At 40.2% G+C, this 27783-nt stretch overlaps 1 protein-coding gene across 1 annotated transcript in view; it reads left to right on the forward strand.

The window, feature by feature from the left end:
- LOC126481318 (F-box/WD repeat-containing protein 4-like) overlaps positions 1–27783 on the forward strand; it is a 100042-nt gene that overhangs the window by 27856 nt on the left and 44403 nt on the right. Inside the window, exon 5 of the mRNA XM_050104979.1 lies at positions 15190–15350. Within this exon, the coding sequence (XP_049960936.1) occupies positions 15190–15350 (161 nt within the window). The remainder of the gene's footprint in view (positions 1–15189; positions 15351–27783) is intronic.

Here is a 27783-nt window from a genome sequence, read left to right on the forward strand (position 1 = left end):
ATGAAAATTTTTCCTGTGTTCAGATAACAGCATTTTCAGTCTTGAAAATCATCGTTCAGCACCACATGACGCTACAGGTAAAACTTTAAGAGCAGCGACATCAGACAACATGAAATCATCTAGATTCTCAATGTGATGTACTAAAGAGGCATGTGCAAAGATTTTCAAATGGAGAAAATTTTTTGCTAAACTCTCTTTCAGAACATCTTCTATCATACGCAGTCTATTATTTGATTCTTGTTGGTCATTATCAAAGAAAGCAGCAGTGTAAGTAACAACAAATATCAATCTCTTGCCATTGTTTCGCTTATGAGACAATTCCTCTCTCTCTCTCTCTCTCTCTCTCTCTCTCTCTCTTTAATGTAAGCCGCGGTACCGTGCACAAAAGCAGCCCATGCCGCGATCGGCGACAGGTCGTAAACACTCATCATCAGAATGTGCAACAAACAATGCATCACACAGAACAATAATGCATTTTCAGCTTAGTGACGTAAACACCTATAACAAAGAGAACGGCACTTATCAGATCAAAGCAAAATAAGCAATCGATTCAAACCAAACGAAGCAAGTGAAAAAGGAAGGGTACCCGTATAAATACGGACGGAGTGCCTGGCACATAGCAGTGGCTACTTGGTCTTAAGCTTACGACTCGAACCAAACTACTTTAGCTCTATCTTCATCCATTTGACCCCAATTATGTCTCATGGTACAGTGGACCAACTTCGTTTCGATTTGGAAGTGCGGTCTAAAAATTTACTGTCTAAAAATTTTCTCTCCCCTTGAATTTAGAGTCTCAAATTTCAGGTGCGGCTTAGATTCCAGTGCGGCTTAGATTCGAGTGAATACGGTATATGCGCTATCTGTTACAATGGCCAAAACCTTGTTTCTGATCTTCACTTCTCCATAGCGTGCCTGAAAGAAAATCAAAGGATTTTACAAATTCTACAATTATTTTTATTATTGGCTCAGGACATGATGTGAAAAACTAATTGTCTTGGGATATAATTTGGAAAATTATTATATTACCTATAATTTATTTTAAACAATTCAATATTGGCAAAGACCGCAAGAATCAGTGATTTCGCCAATGGATTGCCAGACTCCAGAGTCACCAATGTCTTTCCTAATATTCTCCAATGTCTGTAATAGAGAAACTAAATTTAAAAATACACATAAACATATGGACACTACGTAGCAGATGTATACACGAAAACAAACTATATCCATTTTAGCACCTACCTATATTTTGATTATTTTCTTATGTATATACATTGACCAAAATAATAGTAATTTAATTCACTCAAAAAATTATACAGTATTCTTTAAAAATAAATTTGCTTTCTTTTTTGCAGTGAATGTTTAGAGACAAACTGTCTCCTTCTCAAGTCCATTCTTCATTTGTCTTTTCCTTCCTTGAAAAACTTCACTCACTTTAAATTTAGTTTTTTTTTTATGTTCAAGTAACAATGTTCATTTTACATAAATAAGCAAAATTTAAATCTACTTTTTTTAGTTTTTTAAAACTAAATGACTATTATTTTGGCTCATGTATGTACCAAATTATATCCATTGACTTTCACATACCTACAGTCATGAAAATTACCAGAAAACCTTTTTATACAATGCATCTACATAGTTCTTTCTGAGCGTTGTCTCGTGAGGGATATCTTTTTCCTGTGTATTTTTTCAAGAAGGTCATTAATCCTTTATTCTCCAGCTTATTCAAGGGGATTTTTACTTTTGTTGAAGCCTTGCAAAGATCTTCATTGAAATATTTTTTGTCGACCATGTGCTTCAAAAATGAGATCAATGGTTGCTGTGAAATTTTTGACCGTGTCTTGGTTACGTTGTTCTGGTGCTGAGATGCCTTTTTATGCTGATCCAGTTGAAATTTTTTCTCAACCCTGACCTAAAGCATTGGAGAAGTGAATAAATAAGTACGTACAATTGTACAAAAATGTAAGAGAACAGTGTGTAACCGCGAGATGGTCACTCAAAAAGGTGAATCAAGACTACAAACAAGTTTCTAAAAATTGGAACTCCGATCCCCTCACAACATTTAACATTTTTCTTTAATTTGTAAGAATGCCAAAGGTAATTCCTTAAGACAAATTTACAGATGAACTTAATAATTGTTTTAATTCTTGGAAAAATTATCGAAAAAGAAAAAGATAAAATTATACTTAAACTTTTTCACACAGTTGGCAGAATATTATTTTTCTGTCCATTGTGTAAGCACAATTACGCCTGATCCATTTGTGTAAATTATTGGTTTTTGGCCTGGGCATATTCGTAACTTGAAGAAGGTAGCAAAGAGCCGATGTGAACAGCACGGAAACGCGCAAGAATGATTCATATTCAGAAATGCCAACAATAACTAGTAGGGCACTGTTGGTGCACTGCAGAGATCAGGTGAGCGACCTGAACATGCATTAACTGTGGGCAACAAATACCGAAGCACATTTCTACTCCAATAATCCATATTGCAACAATGAACCATCGCAAGTCTTTAGCAGCCTTATCAGAGAGACTACCTAAGTGGATAAAGAAGACCATGCCCCTCCATAAGCTACCCATGTTTACCTGAAAGACTTTTATTCCGATGGCTCGCCCTGTATTACCTCATTTTGGAAATTTATTGGTCTAATATTCTGGGAGGTTATTGGGTTGTCGGGGAACAAAATAAATCTCAATATGGCCTCTACATGTCAAAAACATGCATCTTAATGGCCATTTCCTCTAAGTATGACAATAATATGCTCAAACTCCAAAAATATGCAAATATATGCATTTTAAATTTGAATTTGAAATAGCCTGGTACCTCCAAAATATCATAATTCATAAAGATACAACACCAGGTACCGTAAAAAACTGATATGCAAAACCCGAACTGTAGGAATAATCGATGTTTTTGAAAGCCTACAGATGTTGTACATTATTTAAATAATGAAATACTGCATAAATTGCATATTTTTTCATGCTTAGCATGAAACGTTAAAAGAATTTTTTCTCGTTGTCAAGTACAAATATGTACATAAGTTTTGTGTGTGATGGTTGAATATGTGTTATTTTGTGTCTGTTGCACTGTAGTTGTGTTTTTGAGGTTATCAGGTACTGTCCTCCCCCCATGAACCATGGACCTTGCCGTTTGGTGGGGAGGCTTGCGTGCCTCAACGATACAGATAGCAGTACCGTAGGTGCAACCACAACGGAGGGGTATCTGTTGAGAGGCCAGACAAACATGTGGTTCCTGAAGAGGGGCAGCAGCCTTTTCAGTAGTCGCAGGGGCAACAGTCTGGATGATTGACTGATCTGGCCTTGTAACACTAACCAAAATGGCCTTGCTGTTCTGGTACTGCGAACGGCTGAAAGCAAGGGGAAACTACAGCCGTAATTTTTCCCGAGGGCATGCAGCTTCACTGTATGATTAAATGATGATGGCGTCCTCTTGGGTAAAATATTCCGGAGGTAAAATAGTCCCCCATTCGGATCTCCGGGCGGGGACTACTCAGGAGGAAGTCGTTATCAGGAGAAAGAAAACTGGCGTTCTACGGATCGGAGAGTGGAATGTCAGATCCCTTAATCGGGCAGGTAGGTTAGAAAATTTAAAAAGGGAAATGGATAGGTTAAAGTTAGATATAGTGGGAATTAGTGAAGTTCGGTGGCAGGACGAACAAGACTTCTGGTCAGGTGAATACAGGGTTATAAATACAAAATCAAATAGGGGTAATGCAGGAGTAGGTTTAATAATGAATAAAAAAGTAGGTGTACGGGTAAGCTACTACAAACAGCATAGTGAACGCATTATTGTGGCCAAGATAGACACGAAGCCCACACCTACTACAGTAGTACAAGTTTATATGCCAACTAGCTCTGCAGATGACGAAGAAATTGATGAAATGTATGATGAGATAAAAGAAATTACTCAGGTCGTGAAGGGAGACAAAAATTTAATAGTCATGGGTGACTGGAATTCGTCAGTAGGAAAAGGAAGAGAAGGAAACATAGTAGGTGAATATGGATTGGGGCTAAGAAATGAAAGAGGAAGCCGTCTGGTAGAATTTTGCGCAGAGCATAACTTAATCATAGCTAATACTTGGTTTAAGAATCATGAAAAAAGGTTGTATACATGGAAGAATCCTGGAGACACTAAAAGGTATCAAATAGATTATATAATGGTAAGACAGAGATTTAGGAACCAGGTTTTAAATTGTAAGACATTTCCAGGGGCAGATGTGGACTCTGACCACAATCTATTGGTTATGAACTGTAGATTAAAACTGAAGAAACTGCAAAAAGGTGGGAATTTAAGGAGATGGGACCTGGATAAACTGAAAGAACCAGAGATTGTACACAGTTTCAGGGAGAACATAAGGGAACAATTGACAGGAATGGGGGAAAGAAATACAGTAGAAGAAGAATGGGTAGCTTTGAGGGATGAAATAGTGAAGGCAGCAGAGGATCAAATAGGTAAAAAGATGAGGGCTAGTAGAAACCCTTGGGTAACAGAAGAAATATGGAATTTAATTGATGAAAGGAGAAAATATAAAAACGCAGTAAATGAAGCAGGCAAAAAGGAATACAAGCGTCTCAAAAATGATATTGACAGGAAGTGCAAAATGGCTAAGCAGGGATGGCTAGAGGACAAATGTAAAGATGTAGAGGCTTATCTCACTAGGGGTAAGATTGATACTGCCTACAGGAAAATTAAAGAGACCTTTGGAGAAAGGAGAACCACTTGCATGAATATCAAGAGCTCAGATGGAAACCCAGTTCTAAGCAAAGAAGGGAAAGCATAAAGGTGGAAAGAGTATATAGAGGGCATATACAAGGGCGATGTACTTGAGGACAATATTATGGAAATGGAAGAGGATGTAGATGAAGATGAAATGGGAGATACGATACTGCGTGAAGAGTTTGGCAGAGCACTGAAAGACCTGAGTCGAAACAAGGCCCCGGGAGTAGACAACATTCCATTAGAACTACTGACAACCTTTGGAGAGCCAGTCCTGACAAAACTCTACCATCTGGCGAGCAAGATGTATGAGACAGGCGAAATACCCTAAGACTTCAAAAAGAATATAATAATCCCAATCCCAAAGATAGCAGGTGTTGACAGATGTGAAAATTACCGAACTATCAGTTTAATAAGTCACAGCTGCAAAATACTAATGCGAATTCTTTACAGACGAATGGAAAAACTGATAGAAGTCGACCTGGGGGAAGATCAGTTTTGATTCCATAGAAATGTTGGAACACGTGAGGCAATACTGACCTTGCGACTTATCTTAGAAGAAAGATTAAGGAAAGGCAAACCTACGTTTCTAGCATTTGTAGACTTAGAGAAAGCTTTTGACAATGTTGATTGGAATACTCTCTTTCAAATTCTGAAGGTGGCAGGGGTAAAATACAGAGATCGAAAGGCTATTTACAATTTGTACAGAAAGCAGATGGCATTTATAAGAGTAGAGGGGTATGAAAGGGAAGCAGTGGTTGGGAAGGGAGTGAGACAGGGTTGTAGCCTATCCCCGATGTTATTCAATCTGTATATTGAGCAAGCAATAAAGGAAACAAAAGAAAAGTTTGGAGTATGAATTAAAATCCATGGAGAAGAAATAAAAACTTTGAGGTTCGCCGATGACATTGTAATTCTGTCAGAGACAGCAAAGGACTTGGAAGAGCAGTTGAATGGAATGGACAGTGTCTTGAAAGGAGGGTATAAGATGAACATCAACAAAAGCAAAACGAGGATAATGGAATGTAGTCTAATTAAGTCAGGTGATGCTGAGGGAATTAGATTAGGAAATGAGACACTTAAAGTATTAAAGGAGTTTTGGTATTTGGGGAGCAAAATAACTGATGATGGTCGAAGTAGAGAGGATATAAAATGTAGACTGGCAATGGCAAGGAAACCGTTTCTGAAGAAGAGAAATTTGTTAACATCGAGTATAGATTTAAGCGTCAGGAAGTCATTTCTCAAAGTATTTGTATGGAGTGTAGCCATGCATGGAAGTGAAACGTGGACGATAAATAGTTTGGACAAGAAGAGAATAGAAGCTTTCGAAATGTGGTGCTACAGAAGAATGCTGAAGATAAGGTGGGTAGATCACGTAACTAATGAGGAGGTATTGAATAGGCTTGGGGAGAAGAGAAGTTTGTGGCACAACTTGACTAGAAGAAGGGATCGGTTGGTAGGACATGTTCTGAGACATCGAGGGATCACCAATTTAATATTGGAGGGCAGTGTGGAGGGTAAAAATCGTAGAGGGAGACCAAGAGATGAATACAATACGCAGATTGAGAAGGATGTAGGTTGCAGCAGGTACTGGGAGATGAAGAAGCTTGCACAGGATAGAGTAGCATGGAGAGCTGCATCAAACCAGTCTCAGGACTGAAGACCACAACAACAACAACAGGTACTGTGCATCCTCAGTCATGTGGAAAACCACACACACGCAAACTATCACTCGCACTGTTTGTTTGTGTAATATCACAAAAATACATACATATTTACTGCACTTGAGAATGAGAATAAATTCTCAAAACAAGTTTTGCTCAGCATGAAAAAAATACGTAGCTGGCACTGTGTTCAAACTAAAAACATTTGAGCAACGCAAAGCCAAATGATGGTGTCAGCTGGCACTAAAAGTGACCAAGTGCCAAAACACGCTAAGTATGGTTCGACAAAGGTGTCAACACTGATCACAACAATCACGAAACTGCATTAGTGCAGTAGAGACAGTTTGGAAATGGTTGTGATTGGTCACAATATCTTCATTTGAGCAAACCTAGTTATTCCCATCAGGCACCATTCCAAGTTGAGCTTGGAGGGAGGTATGGCATGAATTGTTCTAACTGGTACGGCATGAATTGTTCTAACTTTTACATGTTTCTACATCTACATCTACTTGGATACTCTGCAAATCACATTTAAGTGCCTGGCAGGGGCTCATCGAACCACCTTCACAATTCTCTGTTATTCCAATCTCGTATAGCGCACGGAAAGAATAAACACCTGTATCTTTCCGTACAAACTCTGATTTCCCTTATTTTATTGTGGTGATCGTTCCTCCCTATGTAGGTTGGTGTCAACAGAATATTTTCGCATTCAGAGAAGAAAGTTGGTGATTGGAATTTTGAGAGAAGATTCCGTCGCAACGAAAAATGCCTTTCTTTTAAGGATGTCCATCCCAAATCCTGTATCATTTCTGTGACACACTCTCCCACATTTCGCGATAATACAAAATGTGCTGCCTTTCTTTGAACTTTTTCTATGTGCTCTGTCGGTTCTATCTGGTAAGGATCCCACACCGCGCGCAGCAGTATTCTAAAAGAGGACTGACAAGCGTAGTATAGGCAGTCTCCTTAGTAGGCCTGTTAAATTTTCTGTGTGTCCTGGCAATAAAATGCAGTCTTTGGTTAACCTTCCCCACAACATTTTCTGTGTGTTCCTTCCAATTTAAATTGTTCGTAATTGTAATATCTAGGTATTTAGTTGAATTTACGGCTTTTAGATTAGACTGATTTATCGTGTAACCTAAGTTTAACGAGTTCCTTTTAGCACTCATGTGGATGACCTCACACTTTTCATTATTCAGGGTCAACTGCCACTTTTCGAATCATCCAGATATCTTTTCTAAATCGTTTTGCAGTTTGTTTTGATCGTCTGATGACTTTATTAGTTGATAAACGACAGCGTCATCTGCAAACAACCGAAGATAGCTGCTCAGATTGTCTCCCAAATTGTTTATATAGATAAGGAACAGCAAAGGGCCTATAACACTACCTTGGGGAACGCCAGAAATCACTTCTGTTTTACTCGATGACTTTCCATCAATTACTACGAACTGTGACTTCTCTGACAGGAAATCACAAATCCAGTCACATAACTGAGACAATATTCCATAAGCAAGCAATTTCGCTACGAGCCGCTTGTGTGGTACAGTGTCAAAAGCCTTCTGGAAATCCAGAAATGTGGAATCGATCTGAAATCCCTTGTCAATAGCACTCAACACTTCATGTGAATAAAGAGCTAGTTATGTTTCACAGAAACGATGTTTTCTATACCCATGTTGACTGTGTGTCAATAGACAGTTTTCTTCGAGGTAATTCATAATGATCGAACACGATATATGTCGTAAAATACTGCTACATATCAACGTTAACAAAATGAGCCTGTAATTTAGTGGATTGCTCCTACTACCTTTCTTGACTACTGGTGTGACCTGTGCAACTTTCCAGTTTTTGGGTGCGGATCTTTCATCGAGCGAATGGTTGTATATGATTGTTAAGTATGGAGCTAATGCATCTTCATACTCTGAAAGGAACCTAATTGGTATACAGTCTGGACCAGAAGACTTGCTTTTATTAAGTGATTTAAGTTGCTTCACTACTCCGAGGATATTTACTTCTATGTTACTCATGTTGGCAGCTGTTCTTGATTCAAATTCTGGAATATTTACTTCATCTTTTGTGAAGGCATTTCGGAAGACTGTGTTTAGTAACTCTGCTTTGGCAGCACTGTCTTCGGTAGTATCTCCATTGCTATCACGCAGAGAAGGCATTGATTTACTGGTTCAAATCCACTGAGTAGAGTACTCTGGTGTCAAGAAACTTAACCTTGTAATATTTGTAAACACTACTAGAAGGCCAACATCATGCCAGTGTATTTTTTTTCTTCAAGAACATTTTTAGTAATGCGTAAATCATGGGAAAATCATAAATATGTTGACACAAAATTGTGTGCAAATTAGCGTTGTGGACATAGGAAATTTGACAGGAGTGATAAAGAATGTCATAAACAGCAGGGAAATGTTAATTCCGGCAATGTAAAAGTGGGGTTATGCTGTACATTCTATAGCACCACTTGCTGTACTGATAGAGGAGATGATGTAATGATGTATACATAGATCCGAAAATGGCAACAGAGGACTGCTGAAATTGGTCATTTGTGAGGGGTCATCAAAAGGAAATGAGCCGCTGGCATAATTACAGAAAGCAGTACCTATATGTTAGAAGTATTGACCCTGGCTGGCTGTTGGAGATATTTGTCCCACTGTGACAAAAGGTGGTGAATGGCTGTCTCATAAAATTCCTGGGACTGCGATGTTAACCAGTTCCGCACGTACAGCTGGACGTTGTCATCCGAGGTGAATCGTTCGCTCCTCAGAGCCTTTTTAAGGGGGTCAAGATGGCCCCTTCTGAGTTACTTCCTACAGCACGGGAAAACAGTGAATGCCCAACATTACTCGCAAACCTTGACCACCCTTCAACAAGTGATCAAATCAAAATGAGCAGGCAATCAAAGCTTAGTCGTGGCACTCTTGCAGAAATTCAAATGGGAGGTTCTCGGCCACCCATACAGTCCAGACCTCTTTCCCTGTGACTACGCCACTTTTGGTCTCCTTAAAAAGACTCTTGAGGGGCAAACGATTCACCTCAGGCGACAATGTCCAGCTGTACGTGCGGAACTGGTTAACATCGCACCCCTGGGTCTTTTATGAGACAGCCATTCACCACCTTGTGTCACAGTGGGACAAGTGTCTCAACAGCCAGGGTCAATACTTCTAACATACAGGCACTGGTTTCTGTAATTAAACCTCTGGCTCGTTTCTTTTTGAATACCCCTTATATATGAATAAATTATTTTAGCAATCTTGCCAGTTAACTTATTCAGTGTTCATACTTTACAGGGACATGTGTTTTACTTAGTTCCATATCATCAATTTTGATTTGTAGGTGGATGACAGATTTGCCATTCGAGTCTGCAGGACCCCACATATTGCTCTCCTAATGCTGAGCAAGTGTAGTTCACCTTTCTTTAGTGCAGTATCAGTAATGCAGTTGCTTTGGTACCATTGGATCACAGAAGTTTTGGCTGAGTTCATTTCAGGTGACGTCTTTCATTCTGTCCTGATAGTTGTTTCCTTGGGTCCGCCCACCCACCAGTGTACTGTGTCCATTTCTAGTGCTTCTTTAACAGTGTTAATATTCTGGGTTTGATTTGTAAATAACTTCTAGACTTCTTAGTCCTTTTGTGAGTTTCATGAAAAATATGAAATGATTGGGCATAATCTGGACCTAGATTTTCCTTTCCATAGATAGACTGAAACCTCAACTCCCCTTTCATCTAGTTAATTTTCTGTGAAGTGAATGATGTCTTTAGTCATCAGAAGCAAGAGGGCAGTGATTTGGTAATTGTAGCTTGATAATGATGGTTATTGTGCTCGGTAGATTAATTTAAAAGCCCTTGTGATCTTAGAGTATTAGTTATTCATGTGGACAAAACAGATTGAAGCTAACGGGACTAATAAAACAGGTTAAACAGTAGAGAGGAACTGTTAGAAGGAAAGTAAGTCTAATGTGATGTGGAAGCACTATGAAATTCTGTGTAGTAGTCATTGCTTGCTGATCTGTCTTTACATCATAAATTTATGGAAAGTTTTGTATTTGGACCTCTGTCACACTTCCTGTATAATTTCTTATCCATATTTTTGAAGGGAAAACATTTATCCCTAGCTGCTATTTGAAATTATGGAGGCATGGTTAGATGCTTGTTGATCTTTGTGAGACAGTGTAGTATTTTTCTCTGAATCTCAGTGTGTTTGTGTCATTGTTTAATAGACTCCCAAGTACGTTTTTACCTTTATTTGGTCCTCACCATTGTTTGTTCATAATAATGCCGGGGAAAGGTGGAAATTTTTTTTATTAATATTTGAAAGTGTTGGCTATTTAAAATTTGTCGCAGATACTTGACCGCAAGTTTCACGAGCAATTGCATTAACCATTAGGCTGTCTGTGCATACCCCCAGGTCCGATTACAACTTTCATTGTAACTGATGTTTCCACTTACGATTTCCTCCCCAGTGTCACTCCCCGCAGTAACTAGTCTGTATGTGAACTGATGACAAATCATTTTTGACCACAAAACCATTGTGTGTGTTTTTTTTTTTTTTTTAGAGCATCTTGAGGGAAAATTCAGTGAAGTAACATCAGTTAGCAAAACTGGAAGTACTGGCATTTCTATGCTGTGAGAAAACTGATAACATTCCTGTTGCCATTACCTTTCGCAAGTGCCTCAACATGGTATAACTTATCACTATGATCTTATCTTGCAGACTGATGAAAAATGATGTGCAAACCTGGAACAAAGGGGTGTCCATTCTGTCTACGTGGGGTGAAAAATAAGTGGGTACTGGAGCTTTTATTTTGGGTTTTAGAGGGACACATTAAGTGGAAAGGTGAAACTAATGGTTTACCATTGCAGTTAAAAGCTGTATAATTGTCCAGGGTGTGAAATACTTGCATTTTGGGCAAATTTCTTGTAGCTGCATGAATGATCCCAACTGTTGGGTCTGTGCATTTATGCTGCATGAGAACACTCCATGAGGCCAACTGCCAATCTGTATGAAGTGTGGAGACCAGTGTTGTCATTGGTCTTTGAATTGCTCTATTTAAAGAAAGATACAGTACAGCACTGCTTTTGCGTTCCCAGACTTAACGTTTTCCCGCAGTTTGACATTTTTTTTTATCGTACCCGTCAAATTTCCTATGTCCACTATGTTAGTCTGAACCCGAATTTGCATCAACATATTTATAATTTTCCTGCGATTTCCGCACTACGAAAAGATATTCGTTGAGAAAAAACTATGCTGGCATGTCGTCCATCCAGTAGTGTTTAAAATATTACATGGCTTAGTTTCTTGACTCCAGGGCACTCTACTCAACGGATTTGAACCGGTAAACGTGTAAAAGTTAGAACAATTTGTGCTGTATCTCCCGCTGCTGCCAAGCGCTACTTGGTGTGATGGCTGATGGGAGTAACTAGGTTCATTCGAATAAAGATATCATGACCATTCACAATCATTTCCAAACGCTCTACTGCACAAATGCAGTTTGGTGATTGTTGTGATCATTGTGACGCCTTTGTCAAACCATATTTAGTGTGTTTCAGTGTTTGGCATCTTGTAGCGCTAGGTGACACTGTCATTCACTTTGCATTGGTCAAATGTTTTTAATTTACACACTATTCTGGTTACGTAATTTTTTCATGCTGAACAAAAAGTGTTTCAAGAACTCATTCTTGTTGTCAAGTGCAGTATTTTCATAGTGTGTGTGTGTGTGTGTGTGTGTGTGTGTGTGTGTGTGTGTGTGTGTGTGTGTGTGTGTGTGTGTTAAAAATACATAATAACTGCAGAATTTCATTATTTAAATAATGAATGACAGCTGCAGGCTTTCCAAAACCATCAATTATGACGTTTGAAATGAAGTCAGATGTTTCTACTTCCCAGACAGTTATCAATTCCAGTTGCATCAGTGGTTTTCATTAGACGATAAACTTTTATTACATAATAAAAAGTCTCTGACAAGTCTTTTGATGCCTGTTATGTACGTATATCATACACAAAGTGCAAAAATGCAAGGGGTAATCCTATATGTAACTTTTACAGTTTAAAACGTTATTTCTCGCATTTTACACAATTTTTTTGAAGTCCCTTGAAAAATGTAAAAGCGGAGTTTCACTGTATATAGGTACAAGAATGCAAAACCTTGGACTGTCTTTGGTGTTTAAAAACAAAGAAAAATTTGAATTCCAGTTCAAATGACAACACACTTTGTAAACACAGTGACTAAGGCCTCTTCTATAGCAAGGATGAAGACATCCATATCTTCCACAATTTCTGAATACATCTGTTCATGAGGGATGTGGGAACCGCTCCCTGTCTGCTCTGCTACACCCGCATTTGGGCTCTCAGCTCCCCACTTTTGACTAGGAAGAGTCCTATACAACTGGGACCCTCCTTCAGAGGGTTGTTTGTGTTTTGGCCTTACTGGCAGGCCATAGCTTACCAGTCCAGCATTAGCTGGCCATCGACGAAGGCACAAGCTGTGGACCACAGAATGGCTCACTCATCCTCCCTTCCAGGTACACAGCGTGCAGCAAGAGGGAAATCTCCACAAGGAGAACATAGTTAAAAAGAAGAAAGAATACAAGAAAAAGACAGAGGTGGAGTTGTATAAATGTAACATATTGTGCACACATAGAAAAAGAAAGCCACTACTGTACAACTACACTATAGATGAGATACTACTGGAAACAATACGACCATAAATATGCAGTATTAACTACCCAGAGTCGAATGACCACATGAAACAAATGATAGGAAAAGCAGATGCCAAACTAAGACTCGTAGGAACAATCTTAAGGAAATGTAACACATACACGAAAGGAGTAGCTTGTAAGGTGCTTTTTTGATTGATTTTGTAGTATTGTTCATCAATGTGGGACCCTTACTAGATAGGACTGATAGGAGGGGGAGGGGGGGGGAGAGAGAGAGAGAGAGAGAGAGAGAGAGAGAGAGAGAGAGAGAGAGAGAGAGAGAGAGAGCGATCGATCGATCCAACAGAGTGGCATGTTTCATCAAGGGATAATTTAGTCAATGCGAGATGCTAAGCAAACCTGCATAGGCAGTCATTACAAGAGAGGCATTGTGCGTCACTGAGAGGTTTACTATTGAAATTTCGAGAGCACTTTCCAGGAAGAGTTGGACAACATATTGTGTCCTCCCACATATATCTCACAGAATGTCCATGAAGAGAAAATTTGAGAAATTAGAGCCAATACAGAGGCTTATCGACAATCGTTCTTCCCACACGCCATTCAGGAATGGGATGGGGTAGGAGGGAATCATTTAGTGGTACCAGAAGCACCCTGCATCACACACCAATAAGTAGCTTGCAGAGTTCGATGTAGATGTAGATCCACTGGCCCAGCTACAATGGACCCCATGCATTTTGAATTACGCATAAACATTGTTCCCATTCGAAAGGTGATGCCAAGCAGAGACTGAAATATGACCCATCTTCTCACCTTCTTCTACCACCCCTAGGTACACCTATGGCCTTCAGCCAGTGGAACTTCAATGGTTACTTTCACCATTTAGAGGAATTTGGACAACTACTTGTATTTTATCCAGTGATATGTATTGCTCTACAGGAAACGGTTTCCTGGAACATATATCCCTCCCATAATCCCAGAATGCAAGTATTTAAAACAGTGCATGATTATATAACTTTTCATTGCAATGATAAACAATAATCACCATGCCTTTCCATAAAATAGTTTGTCCTGAATAAGCACCAGTTGGTGACTGTACTTTCGTATCTGCTAACATTTTGTGTAAATTATTACCTCTCAATACATTTTATGAAGCTATGGCTGTTCACATGCAGACAGCTATGGGTTTTACTGTAATGTCCATCTCCCTCCATATAGGGATCTGAAAAACTAGGAGTTAGTTAACATGACCCATCAGCTACCCCATCTTTCCTCCTCCTGCGTGATTCCCCCGTGTGAGGCACCAATGCAATTTAATGGAACATGTATTCACAGACTTATAGAATAGTGGCATTCCCATTCATTTTAGTATGGCAGATGGAACTTGTTCAGTCATCAATATGTCAGTCTTTAGCTCCAGCCTTCTCCCCTCAATTCAGTTTTTCGGGAAACTGTGAATGACTTCTATACCTTGACCAATAACACCTTTGACAGCTCATGTGCTTTCATTTTTTTTAGAATGATTATAGTTTTGTCTGTAGATGTAAAATTACTCAGGAGTAAGGGTTTGTGTCAAAGGAATGACCAACCAAGAAATGTATGTTGTAGTCTTTGGCAAATAAATCCCTGTTATTCTCAAGGCATGCAGTCTATACCTTGATAATGGCAGGGGATAAGCCCTTCAAATATCAGCCATCTTTTATAATTTTTTTGTGGTTGCATTCTCTGGAATTAATCCATATGGTGTGGATAGCTGTACTTTGACAGTATTCATTGTCGTTTCATGGTACAACCCAATATCTTGAACCCTACCAAATAATGTAAAATAGCATTATGTTTTTGTTAGAGTGCTGGGTATTTAGTGTCAAATAGAAGGTACTAGATAACTGTTAGTATTACTTTACGTTTGGGATTCTTTTACATGATCTGAGAACATAATTCTCTTCCACAAGTGAAATAAACTGTGAATCTCAATGTTTTCTCTTACTCACTCTTTGCCTGCTTTATGAGGAGAAATATGTTTGTGACATTGAAACCCCCATTCTTCAGTTTTTTTTAATTAAATATACATGTAGAACTTTTGTGTTTGTTATGGTATGCCACACCTACATTCCTTACACTTAATTGTTTAGCTGTGGACAGCAGCAGATGATTACGTGTGGGAAGAGCACGTGGAGATTGACTTGGACGACAGAGTGTGGTCTATCGCGGCCTGCACAGATAGCCCTGCATGTGCAGTGGGTACAGCTGGCCACAATGAAGTGCCACCCCTGCACATCATCGACCTAGAAAGGTGTGTTTCTTTAAACAGGTATCTCCGTTGCATTAAATTCAATCACGTTTTTTCCAAGTTCTTTTCAGCAGCAGCCAAGCGCTGGTAAAATGTTTCGGATGTCAGTACTAGTTATCGAAGAATGTTAATAATTCCCCTGTATGGTCAAGTAAGTGAGAATTGATTATATATGACATTAAAGAATCTTTTGAACATGAGAGGTGAGTTCATGGACACCAAAATTTGTGACTGTGGGTGCTTATATATCTGAGTGACAGTTATAATGTCATCGCATTGCATTATTATTATTTTCCCGGTTCCAGGGGTTAACTGAGAAATCTCTACTTGCAAAAAAAGAAAAAAAAACAAGCCATCCATATTTCAGAACATTAAAGCGTCTATATTTCAGAACATTAAAGCAATAATTTTTCACTGTTGATCAAAATTATGATATTAAAATCAGTTGTTGCAATGTATGTTGTATAGTGGTATCTCCAACAGATATTGGTGTTCTCTCTGTTTAACACTTTTTTAATTTCAAGAATATGTGTGTGGGTTTTTTTTTTTTTCAGCCATCTGAGGTAGCACTCCATAAATTCCTCTCTTGTGCCACACTCTTTATATCAAAATAGCACCTGCACCCACTGCCCTCAATTATTTTTTGGATGTATTCCAAACTCTGTCTTCCCCTTCAGTTTCTGCCCTCTACAACTCCGTCTTGTGCCATGGAAGTTATTCCCTGATGTCTTAACACAGTGTATCATTTGCCCTCTTCTTTAGTGTTTCCATACATTCCTTTCTTTGCTAGTTCTACTAAAAACCTCAGTCTCTTATCAATCTGCCCAATTTTCAGCATCCTTCTGTAACGCATCTCAAGCTCTTCAGTTATCTTATTTTCACGAGTTGTATGATTCACTACCATACAATGCTGTACTCCAAACATACATTTTCAGAAGTTTCTTCTTCAAATTAAACCCAATGTTTAACACTACAGCTGCTGCATTTTTCAAAATCCCTACAACCGCCGTTTGGACAAAAATGTCTCACCTGTAGTTGATATATTTATGGGTTTTTCTTAGTCTTTCATGGGGGATGTGTTTGTCTGTAACAAATAGTCACTCTGATGGTCTGTTATTTTGTTTACAACTAAAACATTGAATATTTCATAATTTTTGCCCCAGTCAACTTAAAAATCCAAATCATAACGAAAATATCCAAATCATAATGAAATCTTGTGTTTTTATAGAAGTACAGCCTTTCTTCTTTTCCGGGCTGCTTTACCTTACCCTTCCTTCTCCCTCCCTGTCCTTATTCCTTTTCTTTGCCCCTTCCTTTCCCTTTCTTGGTGCTCTTATTTATGTCACCTCAGCTATCCTCCTGACTTCATTTTGTCTTGTGGTTTTGGTTTGTGGTTTTGGTTTGTTTGCTTTTCCTCCTCCTTTTTGGCTTTTCTTCTTTGGTCACCCTTAGGAGTTTGACCTCAGCCTCTAAATTTGAAATCTGTAATGTGAGCCAGTTGGGGAGAACTCCCTCCCTAGCATCTTTGACGTGGGTCCCTCTCCCCCTCCCCCTCCCTCTCCCTGCTTGTCACAGCCCTTTCGCCTCCTTGCTAGGTAACTAGCTTGATAGCCATTCCATGTGATGGGCTGTTATGTACCCATCTGGCTGAGTCCGCTGACACAACAGGGGTCAGACTGGTGGTACCTGGGTTGTGAATGCTTAGTGGGTGCTTACCTTTTAAGCATCAGAACTCTCAGTAATGATGATCATGCCAGGCAGCTGTTGCTGTAGCTGGGTGGCACCTACGAGGTGAGCCCCTGATCATAGTGGGCGGCACCAGGGCGGACGTTTGGCACATGAAATGTGTTAATCTCTCCGGCTGCTCTTCCGGTCTAAGGTCTGGCTCCCTCCTTACAAAGACAACTTCTGCCAGCCAGTCGGCCTCCCTCCATGCCTGTGACTGATTAGGAAACATCCCAGTGAATATCGCTCCTCACAAGTCTCTCAATATGACAAGGGTGCAATTTTCCATAGAGACCTTCTCCTCCATTCTGATGATGAACTTAGGCCTATGGCTAATCTGGAATGACATGGCCTTCATTTCGTCCAGCATGTCCAGAGAGACTGTAAGGACAGTAGTGTAGACAGGCACTTTCATCCTGGCATTTGAAGGGGATACCCTGCCCGAGAAGGTTGAGGTAATGGTATATAAATGCGAAGGCCAAACTATTCATTCCAGCTCCCATTACCTCAGGTTCAGCCACATGTCCTCACAATGTGATGCCACTCACATCTGTGGTGACTGTGGCTGCCCTCTTCATTTGGGGAGCCCTTGCACCCCATCGCCTAACTGTGTAAACTGCTCTGGTCTACATTCTCTTCACTCGCCAGAGGGTCCAGTGTTTACAAAGAAAAAAAGAATCCAATAAATAAAGATCCTTGACCGTCTCAGCTACTAAGAGGTCCGGAAGAGGTTTGACAGACTTCACCTTGTGAATCTCTCATCTCCTTTGCCTCTTCTTTGGCTCCTGCTAGGGACGGGGCTCCCTCTCGCAACACACCTCCTCAGTATTCGCAAGAGAGGAAGCCTGCAACATAGTCAGACGAGGGACCCATGCTACGAGGGCCCCAAAGCTGTTTGTTCTCTGTCCAATCTGGACATTGCTTCCACCTATTCCCTTACTGACAACACTCCTCCCTCCCTCCGAGGGGGGTGGGGGGGGGGGAGGAGAAGCAGCACAAGTTCAAGGACGAGGCTTCCCCGGCATCTCGAGGGGCTTTCCCCCTCCTCCTCACTTTGAATCAGACCCAGTTTTTGTGAATGCACCCTATCCTCATTGCTGACGACCACTGCCAGAGTGACATAACCTCCCTTTGGCTTCTTTATGACTAATCTGGAACGTCGCCATACGATAATCCAGTGGAATTGCAACAGATATTACTGTCATCTACCGGAAGTACAACTTGTTTCCTCTTATTTTGCGTTCTGTCTCGCTCTTCAAGTAACTCACTTCCATGATGACCACTCCCCAATGTTTCATGGTTATCAGGTGTTCTTTCAAAACTGTGCTGGCCCTGAGACAGCATCTAGTGGGGTCGGTACTTCAGTTCAAACCCCAGATCCCCTTTCGTGCCAACCTGGAAGCAGCATCTACATCTACCTACATCTACATTTATACTCCGCAAGCCACCCAACGGTGTGTGGTGGAGGGCACTTTACATGCCACTGTCATTACCTCCCTTTCCTGTTCCAGTCGCATATGGTTCGCAAGAAGAACGACTGCCGGAAAGCCTCCTTGTGCGCTCGAATCTCTCTAATTTTATATTCATGATCTCCTCAGTAGGTATAAGTAGGGGGAAGCAATATATTCGATACCTCATCCAGAAGCGCACCCTCTCGAAACCTGGACAGCAAGCTACACCTCAATGCAGACTGCCTCTCTTGCAGAGTCTGCCACTTGAGTTTGCTAAACATCTCCGTAACACTATCACGCTTACCAAATAACCCTGTGACGAAACGCGCCGCTCTTCTTTGGATCTTCTCTATCTCCTCTGTCAACCCGACCTGGTATGGATCCCACACTGGTGAGCAATACTCAAGTATAGGTCGAACGAGCGTTTTTGTAAGCCACCTCCTTTGTTGATGGACTACATTTTCTAAGGACTCTCCCAATGAATCTCAACCTGGCATCCACCTTACCAACAACTAATTCTATATGATCATTCCACTTCAAATCATTTCACACGCATACTCCCAGAGATTTTACAGAAGTAACTGCTACCAGTGTTCGTTCTGCTCTCATATAATCATACAATAGAGGATCCTTCTTTCTATGTATTAGCAATCATTACATTTGTCTATGTTAAGGTTCAGTTACCACTCCCTGCACAGAGTGCCTATCAGCTGCAGATCTTCCTGCATTTCACTGCAATTTTCTAATGCTGCAACTTCCCTGTGTACTACAGGATCATCTGCGAAAAGCCACATGGAACTTCCGACACTATCTACTAGGTCATTTATATATATTGTGAAAAGCAGTGGTCCCATAACACTCCCCTGTGGCACGCCAGAGGTTACTTTAACGTCTGTAGACGTCTCTCCGTTGAGAACAACATGCTGTGTTCTGTTTGCTAAAAACTCTTCAATCCAGCCACACAGCTGGTCTGATATTCCGTAGGCTCTTACTTTATCAGGCGACAGTGCGGAACTGTATCGAACACCTTCCGGAAGTCAAGAAAAATAGCATCTACCTGGGAGCCTGTATCTAATATTTTCTGGGTCTCATGAACAAATAAAGCGAGTTGGGTCTCACACGATCACTGTTTCCGAAATCCATGTTGATTCCTACAGAGTAGATTCTGGGTTTCCAGAAAGGACATGATACGTGAGCAAAAAACATGATCTAAAATTCTACAACAGATCGATGTCAGAGATATAGATCTGTAGTTTTGCACATCTGCTCGACAACCCTTCTGGAAGACTGGGGCTACCTGTGCTCTTTTCCAATCATGTGGAACCTTCCGTTCCTCTAGAGACTTGTGGTACACGGCTGTTAGAAGGGGGGCAAGTTGTTTCACGTACTCTGTGTAGAATCGAATTGGTATCCTGTCAGGTCCAGTGGACTTTCCTCTGTTGAGTGATTTCAGTTGCTTTTCTATTCCTTGGACACTTATTTCGATGTCAGCCATTTTTTCGTTTGTGTGAGGATTTAGAGAAGGAACTGCAGTGCGGTCTTTCTCTGTGAAACAGCTTTGGAAAAAGGTGTTTAGTATTTCAGCTTTACGCGTGTCATCCTCTGTTTCAATGCCATCATCATCCCAGAGTGTCTGGATATGCTGTTTTGAGCCACTTACTGATTTAATGTAAGACCAGAACTTCCAAGGATTTCTGTCAAGTCGGTACGTAGAATTTTACTTTCGAATTCACTGAACGCTTCACGCATAGCAGCTGTAAAAAGAGCGAAATGTCACTAGCAATCACCTTTTGCAATGTCTACCTCCCTCCAGGTAGGCTACTTTCTTATGTTGAACTGCCTACCTTAACATAGCAACTCCCACCCCCGTATCTCCTCCTCGGGGACTTCAATGCACGCCACCCCCTGTGGGGAAGTGCCATTTTGGTGGGTGGAGGACTTGTCTTGTGGTTTTGGTTTGTTTGCTTTTCCTCCTCATTTTCGGCTTTTCTCCTCCTCGGGGACTTCAATGCACACCACCCCCTGTGGGGAAGTGCCATTTTGGTGGGTGAGGACTTCTAATTGACGAACTTATTACATACAGACTCTGATTTGATTTGTATTTCCTCAGTGGCGGTTTTTGTACCCACTTCAGTGCTGCTCATGCCACCTTTTCTGCTGTCAGTCTCATGATCTCCTCCCCTGCTCTCATGGCTTCACCACATTGGTCACCCCATGATGGTCTTTGTCACAATAACCGCTTCCTGGCAAGTCGATCATTCTCCTGCCACTGCCAGGGCACACAGGCGCCCACGTTGGACATTCCACAGAGTCAGTTGGCCTTTAAATATGTTTTCTGTACACTTCGAACTGTTGCTACGATTGCATTGATGTGGTTTTGCAAGACATCTCTAACACTGTTCTTCACGTCGTTGGAAGTGGTGTCCCTCTATCAATAGGTCCCCCTTGTCAGTGGTACCGTGGTGAACCAAGGATGTTGCAGTTGCTACTCAGGACTGCCGACAGGCACTGCAAAGATTTAAACATCTCTCACAGACCAACACTCATTGCTTTTAGGCATCTCCAAGCTAACCTTCAATATGTTATTAAGCAGAGTGAAAAGGAATGCTGTGAGTGCTATGTTCCCTCCCTCTTCATCCCAGGTTTGGTCCAACCTCCATAGACTTCTGGGCCACCAGCAACAATTAACTGTCCGGGTCTTGTTGTACAGGGTGTTCTGTGTACTGATCCATCGGTCCTTGCAAAACTTCTCGTGACAGTGACAGTGTCAGTGTCATCTTCCTATCCTGCTACTTTTCTCCGGTAGAGATGATGTGTTGAAGAAACCCTTGTGTGTTTGTTGCAGGCTCTTACCTCTTCACATGACTTGGCTTCAGACCCATTCACATGACTTGGCGTCAGACCCGGATTTCATCCGCAACCAGATGGTCCTACACTTTGATTTTACCCAGAGGCAACATCTCAGATTCTTCAGCTACATTTGGCTCGTGGGTGTCTTCCCCTCACAATGGCGATACAGCATAGTTATCCCTATACTGAAGCCTGAGAAGAACCCAACATCTCTGGACAGCTACTGACCTAATAGGCTGACCAAAATACTTCGTAAACTGCTCAAGATGATGGTTAGCTTCTGATTATGTTGGGTACTTGAGTCTCAGGGCCATTTGTCCCTGTATCAGTGTGGCTTCCGGAAAGAACGATCTGTAACTGACTATTTACTCAGATTGGAAATAGCAATCTGACAGCCTTTTTCTAAATTCCAACCGCTTGTCACAATCTTCTTTGACCTACATAAGGCATACGACATGGCTTGGCACCATCATATTTTAGTTACTTTCTAAGACTTGGTCTTTTGCGGCACATTCCTCCCCTGTGCCAATCTCTTCATCTCAGAGCAGCACTTGCAGCATATGTCTTCAATTATTTGCTGGATGTATTCCAATCTCTGTCTTCCTATACAGTTTTTGTCCTCTGCAGCTCCCTCTAGTACCATGGAAGTCATTCCCTGCTGTCTCAACAGATGTCCCATCATCCTATCCCTTCCCCATGGCAGTGTTTTCTACATATTCCTTTCCTCTCTGATTCTGCACAGAACCACCTCATTCCTTGCCTTGTCAGCCCATCTAGTTTTCAACATTAACCTGTAGCACCACATCCCAAATGCTTTGATTCTCTCCTGTTCTGGTTTTCCCACAGTCCATGTTTGACTGCCATACAATGCTGTGCTTCAGATATACACTATGAGAAATTTCTTCCTCAAAATAAGGCCTATGTTTGATACTAGTAGACTTCTCTTGGCCAAGAATGCCCTTTTTGCTAGTGCTAGTCTGCTTTTTATGTCCTCCTTGCTCCATCTGTCATAGGTTATTTTGCTACCTAGGTAGCAGAATTCCTTAACTTCATTTACTTCGTGGCCATCAATCCTGATGTTAAGTTTCTCGCTGTTCTCATTTCTGCTACTTCTCATTACCTTTGTCTTTCTTCGATTTACTCTCGGTCCGTATTCTGTACTCGTTAGATTGTTCATTCCTTACAGCATATCATGTAATTCTTCATTTCCACTCAGGATAGCGATGTCATCAGCAAATCATATCATTGATATCCTTTCACCTTGAATTTTAATTCCTCTCTTGAACCTTTCTTTTATTTCCGTCATTGATTCTTCAATTTACAGTTCAAACAGTAGGGGGGGAAAGACTACATCCCAGTCTTACACCGTTTTTAATCCAAGCATTTTATACTTGGTTGTCCACTCTTAATATTCCCTGTTAGCCCTTCTGCATATTGTACATTAGCCGTCTTTCCCTGTAGCTTACCTCTATTTTTCTCAGAATTTTGAGCATTTTGCACGAATTTACATTGGTGAAAGCTTTTTCCAGGCCGACAAATCCAATGAACGTGTTTTGATTTGTCTTTGGTCTTACTTCCATTACCAACTGCTGCATCAGAAATGCCTCTTCGGTGCCCTTACCTTTCCTAAAGCCAAAGTGATCAACATTTACTACATCCTCCATTTTCTCTTCCATTCTTCTGTATATTATCCTTGTTAGCAACTTGGATGCATTAACTGTTAAGCTGATTGTGCGATAATTCTCGCACTTGTCAGCTCTTGGAGTTTTCGGAATTGTGTGGATGATATTTTTTTGAAAGTCAGATGGCATGTCCCCAGACTCATACATTCTACACACCGTGATGAGTTGTTTTGTTACCACTTGCCCCAATGATTTTAAAAATTCTGATGGGATGTTATCTACCTCTTCTGCCTTATTTGATTTCTAATACTGTACTCCCTATCTCTTCTAAATTGACTCCTGTTTCTTCTTTTATCACATCAGACAAATCTCCTTCAGAGAGGCCTTCAATGTACTCTTTCCACGTATCTGCCCTCTCCTCTGCATTTAACAGTGGAATTCCTGTTGCACTCTTTATGCTACCACTCTTGCTTTTAGTGTCACCGAAGATTGTTTTGACTTTCCTTTATGCGCTGAGTCAGTTCTTCAGACAATCATTTCTTTTCCAATTTCTTCACTTTTTCAATTTCTTCACATTTTTCACGCAGCCATTTCATCTTAGCTTCCCTGCACTTCCTATTTTTTTTATTCCTCAGGAACTTCTATTTCTGTATTCTTGAATTTCCTTGAACATTTTTGTACTTCCTTCTTATCATTTATATCCTTTCACTCTGAATTTTAAACCTACTTCTGTGCCTTTCTTTTATTTCCGTCATTGCTTCTTCGATGTATAGCTTGATTGGTAGGGGCGAAAGGCTGCATCCCTGTCTTGCAGCCTTTTTAATCGGAACACTTCTTGGTCTCGTATTCTTATTGTATCTCTTGGTTCTTGTAGATAATATTACTCATCTTTCTCTATAGCTTCTAGTTTTCTTATAATCTTGCACCATTTTATATTATCAAAGTCTTTTTGTACCTTGACAAATCTTACGAAGGTATTTTGATTTTTCTTAAATCTAGCTTTTGTTATCAGGTGCAGCGTTAACAGTGCCTCTCAGGTGGCTTTACATTTCCCATAGTGTAACTGGTTGCCATCTAACATTATAAAAGTTTCTCAGTTTTCTTTTCCCATTCATCAGTATATTATACTTGTTAACACTGAGATGCATGAGCTGTTAAGCTGATTGTACAGTAATTCGTACTCTTTGCTGCGCTTGTCTTTGGGATAAGAGTAATAGATATAGTTGGAAAAGGCGTGGTGGGGTTGGGGGGGGGGGGGCTGAAAGAATTCCAGCTGGGTCACAGGATGGTCAGACAGAGATTCAATAATCAGGTAGTGGATTGTAAGGCATAACCAGAAGCAAATAATGGACTTGGATCACTATGTAGTAATGATGAAGAACAGACTGGAGTTTAACCCTTTCATGGACTGTGGGGGATATGCCTACCAGTAACTATTTCTGTACTTTGTTTATGGGATTATGTTGTACCACTTCTGTATCCTCTGGCACCTAGTGGTAGTACACTGCACTAGCTATATTGTGTTTATTGTGAAATATAGCTTTTAGGGCCATGGGACACTTTGTTTCTAAGTAGGAAATGTATGCCAAAACTAGAAATCACAAAAGTGCTGTGGGAAATAAACAAACCACCAAATTTTTCGTGTTAATTCACAGAAATAGAATTACCAAAAAATAAAATAGTCACAATTGATCACAATTATAATATGACAGAAATAGAATTACCAAAAAATAAAATAGTCACAATTGATCACAATTATAATATGACAAAAAAAAAAAAATTAACTACTTTGAGTGACCACAAAAAATGTGCCTGTGAAGGCATTAAGCATTGTCCATAAGAATCACACTAGAAAGAGATGGAATACTTAAATACTGAGGAATGACATGCTTGAAATTCTGTAAGACTGTAGATACTGTGGTAATGAATACCAAAGTGGGCAGTACAGTTGAAGAGGAATGGACATCCCTAAAAACGGCAATCACAGACGCTATACAGATAAATATAGATAAAAGGAAGGTGAAACTCTGGGTAACAGAAGTAGTACTGTAAATTGGGGCTACATTGCTCCTATGAGGGTTACTTTGCTACAGAAATGAAAAAGTTTCAAAGCCCTCTGGAGGATAAATCAACTAAAACCAAAAGCTTTCAGCTTTAAATCATAGATTACATCAGTCTCCCTTCCGGTACTTTCTGGGTCTGCCATTTTGTGTTTAGTTGTTGAGTGTTTTTATTACTGAAAGGGTAAGTATATGACTATTTGTTGTAGAATGTAATGCTGAATTAAAATTTACTCCGCCTGACAATGCAGTTGCATTTTGTTTTTCTCTTATTCAAAAACAAATAAATGAGGTTACATTTTCAACAATTATGGGGGCTACTTTGCACCCATCATAAAATGGAGCAGAGTAACCCCTCTTATTTCTACAAAATTTATTTTAGTTATATTTCTATATTATTTCTCATAGATATGGTTTATGACTATAAAAGAGAACCAGGAGCAAGTCGACACATTGATTAATCACCCCAACATATGGAACAATGCCTGGAAAGTATCAGAAATGGCACATTTTCCCCATAGAAAGACTGCTGATCACTTAAAAGATCCCAAGATGCATGATTTTAAACAAACTGAAGCAAAAACACCAAAATACCACAGAAATGAAGCCTGTTTTTAATGGAGATGAGGAGAATGTGTTTGCATCGTATATAGAAATTATGATTGATTATGGCTTTCCCTTAAATTCTGCTGGTCTGCGTTAAATCTTATCTGGATAGAACAGGGCATAATGTGAAAGCATTTTCCAACAATATACCAGGGAAAGATTGGACAAAAGGTTTCCTTCAATGACATCCTCAGTTGACTGAACATCAACATCAAATGCAGCAGGGCAGCTATTGATGAAACCATGTTGTGTAAATACGTTGAAAATCTGTCCAGTGTATCAAGAGATGTAACACTATCACATATCTGGAATCTAGATGAGAAAAATCTCTCAGACGATCCTGGTAAAAGCTGAGTTATCTGTCACTGAGGTGCAAAATATCCAGAAAGGATTTGTAACTTCTTTAATTCTAATTGCTCCATTGTAATGTGTGGCAGTGCAGTAGGGGAGCTTTTGCCACCCTATGTCATCAACAAGTCTGGGCAACTGTGGGACACATGGACAGACACAGGACCAAAGGGTAGGTACAATATTTCTAGTTCAGGATGTTTTGACACAGTGACCTGCAAGACTCAAGTTTCACACGGAATTTGCAGTCTCCCCTCCACAACGGCCACACGCCGGTCACGTGATTCCACCTCCCTGAGGCGGGGCGTGACTGCCAGCGCTCCTGGTTTTACTTGAGTGTACTATGTTGCCTTTCCCGCCAGAAAACAAACACTATCGCCTGCTTTGTGTCTGTAAGCAAAACCAGCAAAGTGCACTACAGCCAGATTGCACAGATTCTTTTCAGGTTTTTACCACGAGTTGTTTATAAACGTACAGCCAAAAAAGAGCGTAGAACATTAAGTGACATAACAAAAGTTTGTACTCTTTCTCCGTTTTGTTTCTCAAAATAAATATTTTTCTTATTAACTTTCGTGTGTAGCGAACATGAGTTTCTACTGTGATGTTTTTATTGTTCAAAATAAAATGTCTGTGACAAAATTGCCGAAGGAGTAGGCTTTAATTTCATGTACGGCAATTAAAAGGGCTTAACTTCGTGAAATTTTCACTTTAACGCGCTGTAACGAGTTGGCTATTTCTTTGTACATAAACATTTAGCAGATGCAAACAGTTCATTGTTCGTTTCGTTTCTTTGTTGAAGTTGCTGTCTGCTGGTGTTCTTCTGAGATTTTATTCCGCATACTTCAAGCATTATGTTCATAATATATCCATGTCTTAGGCTGATATAACATTTATTGCATAGTTTGGCAATACATGGGATATGACTTTTCAGAGTTTTACAGTCGGCTGAAGGATTTTCCAACATTTTCTCCATTTGCTGCTCAAATAGGATACAATAATTATTAAACTGTCAATATTTTCCATACAGTCGTCCTCAGCAAGCTGCTGAATGGTTTTAAAGCATTGTACAATAACCACATGTATTTGCTGCCGTGACAAACTCTGTTGCCATTATTATGAATTACCTTATGTATCTATTGCATATCGAAAATATGTGTGTGTTATTAGTTTCGGAAACTTGTTCTTTTGAATAACATTGCACAGAAGTATGTTTCTAGTACACGCTTATATTTATCTAAAGAAACGAAAAATATTGGTGGACACTATGTGAAATTCAAATAGCGAAATACGGAAATGCGCTTTAATAACAAATTTCTTCTGCACGGATTACATTTAACAAAGCAACTAGCCCAAAAGAATGTGGACTTTGAAGCACGAATTCTTGCCACTGCCTTTCAACAATACATTTTCGAAGTTCAGTAAACGCCTATACATGTTAGTACAACCATCTGCACGAACAGTTCGACGACGTTACCCTTGACACTGCATCACAGACAGGAACACCTGCGATGGTGTACTCAACATAGTACACTCTGGCAGTACGCCCCGCCTTGTGGAGGTGGAATCACGTGACCGGCCTTTGGCCATTGTGGAGGGGAGACTGCAAATTCCGTGTGAAACTTGAGTCTTGCACAGTGACCTACAGTTATCGGTTTGAGACCATACTGCTGCCCAAGCTGAAGAAAAAAGGTCGTGATTGCTGACAATCTCTCTACACATTTGAACATCCTAATTTTCCAAATGTTTAGAGAAAATGACATTCATTTCGTGTTTC

The sequence above is a fragment of the Schistocerca serialis genome, chromosome 5 (genome assembly GCF_023864345.2).
Source record: "Schistocerca serialis cubense isolate TAMUIC-IGC-003099 chromosome 5, iqSchSeri2.2, whole genome shotgun sequence".
Classification (NCBI taxonomy): Eukaryota; Metazoa; Arthropoda; class Insecta; order Orthoptera; family Acrididae; genus Schistocerca; species Schistocerca serialis.